Below are 14,691 nucleotides of genomic sequence, written 5' to 3' on the forward strand. Positions count from 1 at the left end.
AAGGCTTCTGTAGGAGTTAGTCATACCAAGCTTTTTCACCTAAAAGCAAAATGCAGTTAAATATAATTATGCCTCTGATGTTGTTTTGGCACTGTAAGTGCCTAAGCCAATATAGTCTTCATAAAACACTGATTTTGGAACTGGTCTTGGTTATAAAAGTGATTCTTGGGCAGTAGTTTTGGGCTTTTATCAACCAGAGAGCAAATGTCACTTTTAAAATAATCAATTGGTTATTTGGTTATTTTTTTAAACTATAGGAGTGCAAAAAGAAATTGAAGCTTATTTATTAATATGGTTTGAGGCTGTTGCTTTGGTTTGTTCCTTTTTTTTTCTCTTTTTTTAAACTCATATGTGGAAAAAAGCATTTTCAAAAAACACATTAAATTTATATACCATAGTTTAGTGACTCAGCATGTTATTTCAGAAGCTGTCTTGGAAACCTGAGGTCTTAAAAACCTGGATTATTTGGGTTAATTACTATATGTACAACTCACATACATGGCTAGGGTTTCATTTCAATATTATAAAACACTGAATTGATTTTGACAACTTCTGTAGCAGAAGTTATCAATATTGATGTTCTCTGTGTGTGCACACAGTATTTTGTACAACGTTTTGAGCACTTGTTGGAGGAAAGATACTAAGTAATGTAAATCTTTTCTGGGCTCCTATGGCTTTTCTGGTTTTCTTTATATTAAGGGAGAAATCCTAGAACTGTGGTGCTGTATTTGAGAGGTGTTGCCATTAGGAAAGAAAAGGTTTTCTTTTGGTAATTAAATGTGACACAGTGTTTTGTAACGAAGGCATCCCAAACCACCACTGTAATACCACTGAAAGGAGGGTATTTCAATATGGGCATCATAGTGAACTTCTACTTGCAGTTTGTAAGCTCCAAAAAGTTCATTTATGACTTGCTGCCTGTTTTTGCAGTTCCTGTGGTTTGTAATCACCTCTGTGCAAGGGATCTAGTTACTGAGATTTCCATATACATGTGAAGCTGCTGCTGCAGTTGTGTATCCCTGTACCTGTGCTCACTCCTGTATTCTACGTGTAGCCTTTTTGCTCCCTTTTCCTTTGTCCTGACAGCTGGTGCAATTAAATTGTGTAGGATGTGTTTGTGAGAGAGAAAGTGCAAGTTTTTGTTTTGAGGCAGCTTTGGGACTTTGAGATTGATGCTGAAACTGCAGACCATGAAAAAATGAAAAACAAACCCTAATACTACAGAATCCTGAAGTGATGGGATATGAAATGTGGCACTCAAGTTGGGAAAGGATTGCTCCTTGGGTTTAGAGGCCGGCAGCACTGGGGATGAGACATAAAAGGCCTCGAGGACAGTCTGATTGCTGAGTCTTTGCCACAGTGCTCATAAACAGGATACAAGGACAGAGACAGAGTTCATGGAAGGACATGGTACTGTCGACCAAATTTTGGCAGTAAAGTAGATGGATGATTGAAAACCACTGGGAGTAAGGAAAAGGTCTGTGTTTTGTGAAATATTTAGTATATGATTCACTCAGAAAAGAACTTCTGGGACTCTTAAAGGAGATGTATGAGGGAACAAAAGCATATGACAGGTATTTCAGAGCAGGGAGTTGCGTGCAGAAATCCTGCTGTTAATATGATTTGTGAGTGTAATTCCCAGATTGCTTAGCTCAGGTCGTCAGCTGGTTTCCAGCTGAGACAGGAGGACTCTTCCCTAGCTTGGCTGTATCTTTGTCCACACCAGTGCCAGGTATCTCATGCACAGGGACTGGCTAATGGAAACACATACAAACACATCCCTCCCAAAAGAGAAGGGAAAATTAAGTTTATGTTTTCTTGTACGTCTTTGTACCAGAATAAGGAACTTGTGGAAGTTACTGTTGGGTTTTGAGTCTTTCCTTTACTGCAGTGGTTGGAGTTTGAGTGTCTCTAGGTACATTCAGCTTTTAGGAGAAGAAAAGGCAAGCACAAGGCTGCCTGTAGGAAATGGATTCCAAGGAAAAGAGTCTCAGAGCTGTTTGTTGTACAGTTACAAGTGCCACTCCTAGTGCTGTGCTTACTTGCTGGCCTCAGAATTCTCCATCAGAAGTGAGGTACCATGAACTGCAGAAAGGAGGAGGTGAAACTTCAGTTGTTGATGAGTCCCCAGGGTATTGACTTGTCTGCATTTCACATAGGCCTGGATAACTTCTGTATTGATTTTACTGTTTGGTGTGTTGGTTTCTTTGTGTCCAAACTGTGAAGCACAGTTCACTTGGGATGATAAACAGTTTTAATTTGCTTCATGATATTGACTGACTTTAAATGTTGGAGCTTTTTTGAATAAGTGTGAAAGTGGTCTTTCTCCCTTTTTAGTATTGCAACCACACACAGGTCTTGTTGTTTTCATTGGTATAGGTTGGCATCACCCTAATATTTGAATGTAAGAAATATAAAAGCAAAAGCTATTCCTTCTTTTGTTTTTCATGGGACAGTGGAAGGTCAGGGATATGAATTTAGAAAACTAATCTTATATTTTCCTCTTCTTCCCTCACTGTTTTCCATTCTTGAAGTAAAAACCTTGTGTTTTGATGCAGTGAGGTACAAATGTATTCATGGGTCCTTTGGCATAAGGTTTCTTTCAATTTTGTCACATATGTGAGCTGATATTAACTTGAGGACAAACTTTTAAGTACTGCTTTGATCATAAAAGACACTATCATTAATAAATTATATGTATATAAGAAACTGTAAAGCTTCCCTGTAAAATGTAATCCATTTCCCGAGTGAAGATGGTCACTGTAAGCTTCACACTTCCAGTTTCATTTCCCAAACTGAGAACATTCGCAAAAGGCTGAAGATAACTCAGTCCTAATTTTTAAGTGTCTTCAGTGCCTAAATCTCTGAGCAGACATGAAAAACGTCACCTCAGTAGTCATTTTTTGCTGATGATTTTTGAGCTACTTGTTTCATGCTTTATTACAAGGAAATTGCTCATTTAATTATATGACACAATCCTTTGTTTTGAAAGTATCAAGAGGAGGCGGATAGTCATGATGTTTAGATACGAACGCTTCGGAGTTGTCAGTGTTTTGTAATGATTTTCAGAGTATAAATTTCACTTCATGGGTCTAGGAAATAATTTCTCAGAGCAACTGAAAGATGAGCCTGTATTTGTGTTTAGTATTAAAACAGTGACACAGAAGATGGGGTGTGGAAGGAACACTTGATTGCCACTATATCATAATGTATTTGGTAGGATACTTATTCCAAGACGCTTCCGATAGAGCACTTTACAGCTGCAACCACGGTAATTTAATATGCCCCTGATAGATTGTCTTCATATTGAAATAGCTCCTTGTGGTTACAATTTAACCTTCAAAGGACACAAAAATCCTACTGTGTTGCTCTTGCCCAGTCACACAGCCTGCAAAAATACAGCAAAATTACTGCATGTTCTCAGAAAATTAATTCTCTTTCTGTTTGGGAACCTTTATAAAGAGTAGTCAGGTAAGTGGAGGAGAATCTGTGTGAATGAATAACTTGTGGTTCCCATTTCTTAGAAGTAGCTGCAGTGCAGTTTTTGTTTCAGTTTGTACAAGGTAATATGTGCTTAGCAGCTCTGCATTTGTATTTCTGCCGGTTTTGTGCCTCTGATTCCTCTTCCATGTCTTGTTTCTTATCTTCTTTCCTTTGACAGTTCACCAGTGCAGCAGAATGCTCCTGTTCACTTGGATAATGGTGAATACCGGTCCAGTCGTGCAGCTGTGTACAAAGAGAAGCCTCACAGAGCGATCTTCGAAGAGAGCCTCGGAAAAATATACAAAAACATGTACCAAAAAGTTGCTGGCACTGTTTCAGACCAAAAAACACATTCCTGATAGCAACTCACCTGAAAATGCACAGTACACAGTGTTCACATTTGTAACTAAACCTATTTTTATATAAGAATATTTTTACTCTATTTTTAAGGTGCCATTATGGTTGGGCATATGGTTGGAAAAATGGGGTTTTGGCCTGTGTTGACATTAACATCCACCCCCCAAAACAAAGGAACAAGAAATCAAGCCCCTCCATGGTTAAGCAAGATGGTATTGTTCCTTTGAGACTATGAAAATAGAGTCATCTGAAGATTAATAGGTCTGCAGGACATTCCTGTCTGACATCAACTCAGGTTTCAGCTGCAGCCAGTTCTTATTAAATAACTAAAACTATTTAGTAACATAAACAGAATTGATTGAAGAAACAACCAATGCTAGTGGTCAGAGAGAGGGTCTAAAGGGGAGGGTGAATGTGAGTGGTGTTTTAAAAGTGACCCATGTGGGACAAAGGGAATTGTTTTCTAGAAGATTTGCCTTTGAATTGTTTATTTTGGAGAAGGGCAGAAACACTGGTACTGTAGGACCTAAAGGCATGTTTTTGAAGTGGTTTCAAGCACCTTTAGCAACAAATATTCTAATACTGTGAAATTTTAAAAGAAACCCACCCAGCCCAGCAGTCCTTGTGTCAGATGAAAGGTCATCTTCACACACCCTTTGCATTTGAAAGTTTCCAGGTTCTCCTGAATGCAGCCGTGACATTTGCCAATTTACCTGTAATTTTAAAAATTATGAATAACAAAGGAGTGTGCAGGGGGAAAGACTAGAGCTAGTGAGCAAGCTACTTGTGTTCTGTACAGGCCTTCTGAAATTCCTGCATCACAATCCCACCTAATTTGGAGCCTGTCCTTCCCAGTCTGCTGGGATCCTGTTGGCAGAAATCGCTTCGTTTTTGCTAAAGGCCACCAAATGTTCATCAGCAGTTCGATGCTTTCCCCGGGGATGGAACCTTTTCAGCCTTGCATTGAGCAGATCCCACATTAGCAGACCAGGGCAAATTGCCCATCTCTTGAAAAGCAGAATGTTTTAAAAGGGCAAGAGTGTCCATCTCCCGCTTCCTTTCAGAATGGGGGAAAAAACAAATGCCTGTTCTGGCTCCTTCCCTGCCTGAGCGAACAGATTCAGTTTCTCCGATGCCATTTTACCTGTTTGATTGGATAAAGGATAAAGCTGGGAGTACAGATGGCAGAACATATGACTGTAACCTGCCAGCATGCCTAGATAAACAAAAAGTTGGTCTACTCTGCCTTCTATCCTTTAATGCTGAGACAACATAATTGATTTGAGAAAGCAGTTGGTGAGCAATTATGCTGGTGGGAAGGCACGTTGAAAGGCTGTGTGCTTCTGTTTCAGGAAAGGGGACTCTCAGAGGAAGTGTCTCACATACAGACATTTCTATTCCTTGTAACTGTTAAAGCAGTTGAAGTGGATTAACACTGATAACTTCCTGTCCCTGATGCCATCTAGCACATTAGTGCTTTCAAAGGGCATTAGTTGCACAGTCTTATGCTGTGGAGAAGTGTGGAGTCATTCTATGAAGTGAAAAGTAAAACTTCCCCAAGCTGTGCCCCTGGTGGCCATGGAGTGTTGTTCTACCAGTACCTGCTGTTCATGGGCCTATTCCTGTGATCCCCTATTGGTCCATAAAGGAATAGTTTTCTTGCTGTTCAGGAAAGGTATATTGAAATGGATCCTAAACAGGTAGGGCAGATTCTGAGAGATACTTTCCAAGCTTTTGGTTTAAAAGTAATCTATTAAAATCTAAAGGTTGTTGCAGTTTCCTGTTTGTGTTTGAGCTGTAATATTCAGTGTTATTCTTATGGTATCCTGCAGTTTGATTCAATATTCTCTGTGTATTCCCTTCCCAATCTCACACTCAAGTAGAAGTTACAGTCTTCTGAAGATTGGCTGCTCCCCTTTGGCCTAATCTAGTTCTGTGACATAGAAAACCTGTTCGATTTTTCCTTCCCCAGTAATCCATCAGATTTTAGTCCCTGTTTGTTTGATGTGCAAGAAAACCTGAATGCTGAAGCTTTGTTTTTGGGAGTTTTTTTGTATGGATGAGTAAGGACACATGTTGCCATGAATTTGAGACATAAGGAGGAGATGAGGAAGGTTGGAGGCCACTGTGAAAAAGCAGAGTAGTGTTCTCAAGGGGTCCATAGGAGTATCTGGGGTGTATTTGTTTAATTCCCCTAACTAAAGAAAGGAAGCATATAGTAATATGTCAACTTTCAGTTTTCATCAAAGATGAAAACATTTTCAGCAAAGGTAAAAAATAGATGGGAGAAAATAGTGTCATCTATTGAATTTTGACCAGTAGGAATATTCTCAGGGTAGCCTTCTTATGCAACATAACAACAAATGAAGCAGACAGACTCTGTGTTTGGCCCTGGTCCAGCTGTGAGGGGAGATGGTGTGTATAATGTCTCTCTGAATCAGCTGCTGCAGGATATGTTTCTCTCTTGGGTCAGTCATTCCACAGCTTATACGCCGTGATACAGCAAAGAGTGTTCTCTTCCAAGTGCTGTGCTGGAAATCCAGTTTGGTTGACGGAAAACTTTTCCCTGAAATGTGACTTAAGACCCAAATTACTCCAATCTGTCCATAAAATCTGCAAGCCACTTTGTTTTCAGAAGCACTTGGCCCCTTCCCTGTTTGCTGAGCTAACCCTGCCATTAATACACACACGAGCACGGCTGTTCCTGTGCTACTGCAGCATGTGATAAGTGAAGGTTCAGGCAGTGAACCAACACAGTAATAAACTGTAATTGTTTAGTGCACCTTGCCTTCTAATACAATTTAAATCCCTCCTATCAAATGCAAATTTCTAGGTTCCTAAGTGGAGCTTTAAATAGCATTTTCTATGCTCATTCCTTATCTTTTGCCATCCACAAAGTTGTCAGTGACAGTGGGATGGCAGAATTCCACCCCTGTCATTTTGCCTCCTAAAGGAAAGCTGCCTACTCAAATCTAGAAATAATGGGCTAGATTAAGAGCGAATTAGTGTTTTTCTGTAGAGTCTGTGTCTTTCTCTTGCCCTCCCCAAGTTATAATAACCCATGAGCATTCTCACCAAATGCTGTTCAGCATACAGTGATGCTTGCAGGATGCAACCAGTGCAAAATTTTATCACTGTCATTTTAGTAAGTCAGACCCTGCTTTCTACTTGTTCCCTTCCATTCTCCTGTGACTGACTTGGTATAGTTTAGGATCTTGGGGTGGCTTTAGGCAAACGACTTGCCTGCCTTCAGTAGAAATGCAAAACCTTTGCTGAGTAATAGTTGCTTTGGAAATCACTCGGTCATTGACCTGCTGTGGATTAAAGGCAGAAATGTCAAACACTTTAATGATTTGCCTTATCTAAGTTTTCAACTTAAGCTTAAATTGGTCCACTGGGGACAAGAGGCATAGGGATGGCTGGAGTAGTGGGAATAGCTTTGTAAGACAGATGGGAAACAGAGTGTATACTCCAATGCTGAGCAGCTTGGGAAGTGACAAGGGCTGTTCTTTAGATTGTGCATCACCTTTGAATTTTACTGGTACTTCAGATGCTGACAAAATTGTGGGAGGAGAAAGAAATCTACCTGTAGGTGTTGGGAATCTATTTTTGGGGTAAAATAACAGAACATTTAGCTCTGCTCAGTATTAAATAGTCTTTTCCAAACTCCCTCTCATTGTTACCTCAGCTGTAAAATAGGGAGTTTGTGCTCTGTTGAAGCTTAATTAAATGACTGTGAAGTGCTTTGGGATCCTGAGGTGAATGTTAAAGAAATTATTTTATGGAAGCCTGGCTGAGAAGTCCCATCTCATCTCCAGGTTACTAAAAAGGCTTTATTTTAATTTTCCCAGGTTTATTATGTTTTAATCAGACAATTATTAAACAAGTCTTAATCAGATTTAATAGATTTCTATCCTGATCAGAGGGCCAAAAAAAGATAATGAACTGCTTTACTACATGTGCTTTTAGGAGCTAATCTTTACAGTTGGTATCTTGCTCAACTTCTGTCTCCTGCATGATCTGGGTTCATATACTCATACTGATTGCTCTTATGATATGGAGGGGGGGGGTAACTATAAATTATTTCTTTCATCCTGATATCTTAGTGCTGTTTGCTATGTGTACTAACCAGCACTATTAACATCTCTCTTAACATGAGGGTTTGTTCTCATCCTCTACCCAGAAGCAAGGGATGCAATGGTGTGAGCAACGTGTCAGTGGAAAATTTTGTGTGTTGTGCTACAGGTTTGTCAGAGAAAGTAAGTTAGAAGGAATCTCTGCTTTTTCAGTCTGTATGCAACGAATAAATTAGTATATAATTCTTCTCTTTCTAATTTTTAAGCTTGAAATCTTTTCTGAAACAACTGAACTATGCAACGAAATTCTCAGCCATTTAGCAATGGTCACTTACTGTATAAATTGGGTAATATAGAATCTCTGGGTCATAGGAAAAGTCATGATGTTATTACTTCAGTAGTTGTGGGGTGTTCATTATCAGGATGCTGAAAATATCTCAAGAGATTTGTTTAGTAATCAAGGAATTTGAGAAAACTTTTGAATCAATGAAATTTAGCCTCTTGGTTCCAGTGAAAGCACTTGAAGCTAAGAGAGAACAGCACTTCTGTGGCTGATCTTGATGAGCTACCTCACTGACAGGAGGGATGTCTGGCTTAAATGATGGTCTCTGGTAGCAGCAGAGAACTGGTCTTTGCCCAGTTCCTTTCAGTTTCAACAAATAAACCAGCATTGTGAGAAGTGATTGAGAACACCTGATAGTCCTGTTTCTATTACACAGTGAACTATTAGGCACAAGCCTCCTTGATTGCATTGGTTTCTGCTGCTTTCCCCATGGAATTCAAAATAACATCAACCAAAGCCCGTAAAAGATGTGGCTGTAGCTCCTTTTATCAGTGTTGGCTTGCCAAAGACATGCAGTTTGTTCCCAGTTTGTCTTCAGTGAGAAATTCTCTGAAGTGTGGTGATAATTTGTCTGGATGGCAACATAAAGGAACTGTAATCTTTCTCTTTGCTTGATCTATGTGGAGATTGTGCTTTTTCTTCATGTGCATTTCCCTTCAGTTCTGGGTGATTGCTTCTGACCTAGCAGAGAGAACTCTCTGCAGCCTGAGAAGTGGTGATCTGAGCCACCTTCTCACCTCTTCAAGGAAAGAAGTTTGCTGTTGCAAAACATCCCCCCTCTTGGTTCATAAGAAGGTGTTTGGGTAACCCTGTAGAGCTGATGCCATGGACTGAACAGAGCTTCACATAGAGTGGGGTGGGAGGCTGAGAGCAGGGGAGATGCTGAGAGTGTTTGATGCTTGGTATGCCATGAATTATGCATTTCTGTACCACGAATTATCAGTGTAGAAAATAACCTGTGAAACTCACGAGTAACAAAAGCACCATTTACGTCACTGAACGGTGGTGAATTCTACTGCTTGTATTTGTGTTGTTACACTGACTTGAATTTTTGAATGTTTAGCTAATTGTGTTGTACTAAGACTATAGTTGTAGGAACTGTTTCATTCAGTACTCCAGTAGTAAACACTTGCTAATAGGTTGCTTTCCCTGCCTGCCTTGTTTTCACCACAGTCATCTAGTGTTTACATACATTTTAGCCTCTGTGCCATTTCTGAAGGCTTTATTTGTCTCATTTATGTTTTTGGTTTGGATAATACTTAAATATGAAATCCATCTGGGAAACATATTGTATATTCACGTTGAGGGGTAAAACCAGTTTTTAATTAAAATTTTATACAGCACTTGTATTTCACTTTGTCCTGTTTTATTATGAAACACTTCAATCTTCTTCCTAAAACACATATGTCTTGTGCGCTTCAAGATGTTCCTTGTTGCTCATGCAGAACCAGTTTCGGAGCTCTGTCAGCAGAGTGCCATATGTTCTGGGGTTCATTTAGCTTCTCTGGCATTTGTGTAGGCAGCATATTGGATGTAATGCAGCTCAGCTCAGCTCCATTCTTCTCTTTGTAAACTTGTCAAGAGATAAAAAAAAAAGCAGGGAGAAGGAAAACACTGAATAATACTCGAGTGATTTGAATTATCAATAAGTTACGGGAACGTGGCCAATCAAAATTGAGGTTTCTCGTGTGCTTGAGGATTTTCCTTAATTGCGGCTTATGCAGAGCCTATAAAGTGATGCATCCCTCGGTGCTACCCAGTATTACACCCAAAACAAGTGCTCAAGATTAAGATATAACCCAAACCACTTGGAAATGACAAGCATTAAGTGCTCAATTTTGCATTGATCTGCTAGTTTAAATTAAAAAAAAAAGAAAAAAGAGTACTAGAAGATGGGCATGGGAAGGGATCATACTCCTCTTTGGTGTCCTCTGGCTTTGGGGAAAATAACTCTGCACTCTTTAAATGCCTGGTACTGAAAAGAGAAATCTCAAGGCTGATGGTGCCCTCCTGTAAAAAAAAACCCAAAACAACAAAAAGTCATTTTTCTACCAATCCATTCCTGTTTCTTCCCCCATAATCTTGACCATGAACCAATAGGTGCCATCAGTCTTTAATAAATACCTGGTGTGTAGGCACAGCCCCAACTGGTTACTGGTGGTATCCAGGTACCTGCTCTGCTCTGCCAAGAGATCTCAGAACCATCTTGGTGTCTGTGACAGAGGCCCAAAGTATTCACAGGGCCAAAGTATTTCTGGGATTCTGTAACGAGAGTTTAAAAACAAAACCCAAAAAAACTACAAACAAAGCCGAAAGAATAAGGAACTAGCAAAAAAAGAATCCATATTAATCTGTTTCCCCTTTGCTGAGGTGTGGGACTGGAAGGAAAGGGCATGAGTGGCTGCTGGAGATGACTGTGTGGAGGAGTGGGGAGGGAAACTTCTGCAGTCGTGACCTAAGGGCGGTCAGAAATAACCAGCTGGAGTGACATGAGTGTAAACCTGGTTGAAGTGACAGGCAGCTCAGCTTCTGGGACTCTATTTACATATGTTTAAAACAAACCAAAAAAAAAAAAAGAGGTGCCTTTGTTCCCAAGGAAAATCTATTTACTTGGCATTCAGCTCATGTATAAGCTGGAACTTCTTTCACAGGAGATGTAGAAACAAAGCGACTGACATTTCTGCTTTGATGTGAGGCTGAAGCTAAGATTTGATTTTGAAATATGAAAGTAAACTGAAACTATCTCCAATTTAAAGGTGGATTTTTTTTTAATGACCTTAAAAGTTTTGAGAAGTTTTTTGTCCCCCCCCCTTAGGGACCAGAAGAATTTATAACAGTAATCTTACTTATAGCTGTAAGTCTACAGAGACAGTGGCTGTAGGTTAATGAAAAATTGACACTGCTACTTGCCTGTGCTTCCAGCAGAATTTTTTTTTCTTCAAACTGAAGTGAACTATTGCACTGTGTGAGCTGGTTATGAGTCTCACATATTAAACTGAACGCTGCATTTGTGGAACTACAGGAGCGAGTCACAGCTGAACGTTCTGAACATGTTCCTGGTTTGAACAAATGCAGCAATAATTACAGGTTTCTTAAAATGGTTACTCTGGTCCTTCCCACACACACTCAGAAATAAAGCCTGCTGGGTTCGTCTAAACCAGAGAGTGGCAGGGGAATTGTCCCTGGTGATCCCCATCCCAGTACAAAATCCCAAGTGCTGTCAGCCCAGCTCCTGTGGCACTGGGGCTCCTCGGGGGACACCCTGTGGCCCACAGAGAGTTGTTCAAGTGTCCTCTCCAGGAGCCTTTCTGCAGTGTCTTTTGGGACAGCTTATTCCTGGGAATTGTGCACAGAAATGGCACGAACTCGGCAGCTCAGGCTGACTTTGGTTCAGAGTCTGACAACTTAATAACTGTGTGTTGTCCTTGACATGGTGGTGCCATCTGGTCCTGCTTGGACAGCTGATCTGTAATACTGCAGTGCATGGTATTCCAGCTTTTGCTGATGGAATCTTGGGCTGTGCTGGAATGGCACACGGATACCTTGATGCCTGCCTGTGGCCAGGTGGCACGTGCTTAAATCACATCCCCCCTGTGCTGTGATGGAGAGGGACACACAGGGGGGTTGGAAATTGCTTTTGAGACAAAGGGAGGGAAGGCATGAAGGTGGCTTCAGGTATGATATAGGATCCCAGATCAGGAATCAAAGAGCCATTGGAAGTCCACAGCCTTCCCTTCTCCCCTTGAAGGACTTTAGATCTGACCAGACTCTGAAGAGTGCCCAGTGCCACCACAGCAACACAGTGTCGGGGCAGGAGCTCAGCAGCTGGCTTCTTCACTCATGTTCAGCTGCTTCAGAGGAGGTTGTACAGAAATCTCAAATTGCTGTGACACCAACATTATACCTGTGCTGAAAAAAAATCACTTTCATCTCTTGCTCCTTGTGTTGCCCTCACAGCACACTGTATATCGCTCTTACTCTTCAAGGAAAATAAAAGAAAGAATGTTCATCCCTGACTTTGGGGAATCCTGGAGGTTGGATGGGACCTCCCACATTATGCTGGCATTAGTCTGAAATGAGGAAAATAAATGTACCTCATTAAATGTATGTAGAGGACTGTGAGAGGAGAGGCTTGAATTTGGTTTTTGCATTCACTCCATTTTGTCCTTTGCCACTTCCTTTTGGCTTTATCCCCTTTTTTGCCTTTCCATGATTATAAAGCCCTATTTCTCTGCATGCACTGTCTGTGATTTTTATTTATGTGGTGTTAAGTTCATAACAGACAAGTGCTTCATGAACAGAAGGGGCTTGATGAAATCCAGCAGCTGAAAGCTGGAGCAGAATGCAGTCACACCAGAAGTAAGGTGCAGATCCTTTTTTCTTTCATGTAATGAGTATTTAGCTTTTAGGACACCTTAGCCAGAAACTCGTTTCTTCTTAGCTTGCAGTCTTTGTGCCAGGATTTACAATGATTCTAAAAAGAAGGTGGCTGAACTGGTAACATAATAAAGAAATAAACAGAGATGTTCTGCCACGTGCACTGTGGTTATTGCTCAGTCAAACATCACAAATTCTACCAGTAAATGCCAGGTAAAAGTAGCAGATTAGACCTTTTAGAAGTTCAGAGTCTGGTCCTGCTTTGGTATGTATGGCCTCGACATGTGCAGCCTGAGCTCTCAAATCAAACTACAGAGTGTCCCCAAAGTCACTGGAGATACAGCTCCAGTTTTAACAGAGGGGCATCCTTCTTCTCTTATTAACTCATTTCCTTTTAATCTGCAGAGGAGCCAAACCCTGCTTTGGGGTATATTCAGGTTTGTCTTATTTGTCATAAATTTTTCAAGACCTGTGCTACACTGATGACTTTTTAATTACAAAAGAAATCCAGGATACTTTGTTATGCAGCAATGAGATATGTGGTTAAACCAGCCAGTTTAGTACATGTGCTTTTGCTGCTCTGCAGAAATACACAAATGCACACTTGGAAATATGTCAGCATTTTGAAACTTCTCCAGTGTGAGGTTGGCAAGGTTATTTTCCTTTGTCTGGGGTTTAAAAACACTGTTCCCAACCTGGTATCTGGGTAAGATAAAATTAGTCCAATGAAGGTAGGAAGTTGACTTTTTTACCTTAAGCAGAAACACTTCTTGACTGCGTAATTCAAAATTGTTTTAAGCAACCTTCTCCTTCTCCCACGGCAGGGAAGAGCAGTAATTTCCCATTGCCAGAGGTGACACAGCCCAGAGCCAGGCATATGGGAAAAGGCCTGTGGAGAGACAATGGTGAGCATCTGCACAAAAACGGGGCTCAGAATATAGGTTCATGGGTCCAAATAAAGTAATGCAAAAGCAAAGCTGATATGAAGTTTTTGCATTATTATTTGCAGTAAAAGTAGGAAAGGGATTCTGATAGGTACTTTGGTATTATTATATTATTATTATTATTATTATTATTATTATTATTATTATTATTATTACTATTTTGCTGAAATGAAGGGAAGGGACAGTAAGAAGAGGGTGAGAAGAAAGGTAACTAAAACATGTAAATTTAATGAGTTTGTTTCTTTTCCTCCTAAGGGACCAAAAATGCAGAAGGGTGCTGGTACTCTGTCAGCCCACGTGCCCTCCTCTCCCCACCAGCTTCACCCTGGTGAAGTTCCCCTTTTTAGGAATGCAGGGAAGGCAGTGCTCCCTGCAGGGATGAGAGCTTGTGATCCTGGGTAGGAGCCACTTTAACCAAGAAACAGTGACTTCCAGCTGCAATTCACCTGGGCAGGTGCCCATCTGTGCATGGCAGGAAGCCTGTGGGTGCTGCTCCTTCCTTGGCCCAGAACTCGAGTGTGAGGAACCAGAGAAAACATAGTGCCCTGTTTGTTTACTCTCCACCCTGCTAAAATGCATGTGGTTTCACTTCTTTCCTTTGTAATAAACTGTGCCCACCGCAGCGTACATTGTTTTAAATAACATTTTAAAATATTTTCCGGTAAATTAAAGTGATGACATGTTTGTAGGGTTCATTGTTAATTTCATTTCCTTTGGCTCAGCCAGCCAGATAAAATGCAATGTTATTAATCTTTGTTTAAAAGAAGATCCTTTGCCGAACAGTAATAAATGATCTTGATAGATTTGTCAGGAAAATGAATGATAATCATTTGCAGATAGACACGAGCCTAGTATGGAAGATTAATAAGAAAATATGTATTGGCGTCATTAATAACATCTGCTGCCAATGGACTCACATATTGGTTGCAGCCCTGAGAGCGATGTGTTCTTGTTAGGCTGCTGCAATCCATCCTGTGCTGTGAGGAGCTGCTCGGTGCTCCTGGGGCGATGACAGCCTCCTCCCCAGGAAAGCCTCCCAGGATCCCGACGCCGCATCCGCCGTCGGATGAGCCCGTCATCGCCAAAGCCTGAAAGAGCAGAGGGGCTGAAA

At 40.7% G+C, this 14,691-nt stretch overlaps 1 protein-coding gene and 1 long non-coding RNA gene across 3 annotated transcripts in view; one reads left to right on the forward strand and one right to left on the reverse strand.

The window, feature by feature from the left end:
* Positions 1 to 9,608, forward strand: part of SPATA6 (spermatogenesis associated 6) — a 43,650-nt gene extending 34,042 nt beyond the window's left edge. For both annotated transcript variants that reach the window (XM_064665289.1, XM_064665291.1), the window contains one exon: positions 3,662 to 9,608. In XM_064665289.1, coding sequence (XP_064521359.1) covers positions 3,662 to 3,842 — 181 coding nt within the window. In that variant the 3' untranslated portion in view covers positions 3,843 to 9,608. The remainder of the gene's footprint in view (positions 1 to 3,661) is intronic.
* LOC135419142 (uncharacterized) lies at positions 8,188 to 14,663 on the reverse strand. Its single transcript, XR_010432846.1, has 2 exons — positions 10,146 to 14,663; positions 8,188 to 9,832 (listed from the first exon to the last, which is right to left on the reverse strand). It is a non-coding gene; the product is annotated as an uncharacterized LOC135419142 (long non-coding RNA).
* Between the last annotated feature and the right edge of the window lie 28 nt (positions 14,664 to 14,691).

The sequence above is a fragment of the Pseudopipra pipra genome, chromosome 9 (genome assembly GCF_036250125.1).
Source record: "Pseudopipra pipra isolate bDixPip1 chromosome 9, bDixPip1.hap1, whole genome shotgun sequence".
NCBI classification, from domain to species: domain Eukaryota; kingdom Metazoa; phylum Chordata; class Aves; order Passeriformes; family Pipridae; genus Pseudopipra; species Pseudopipra pipra.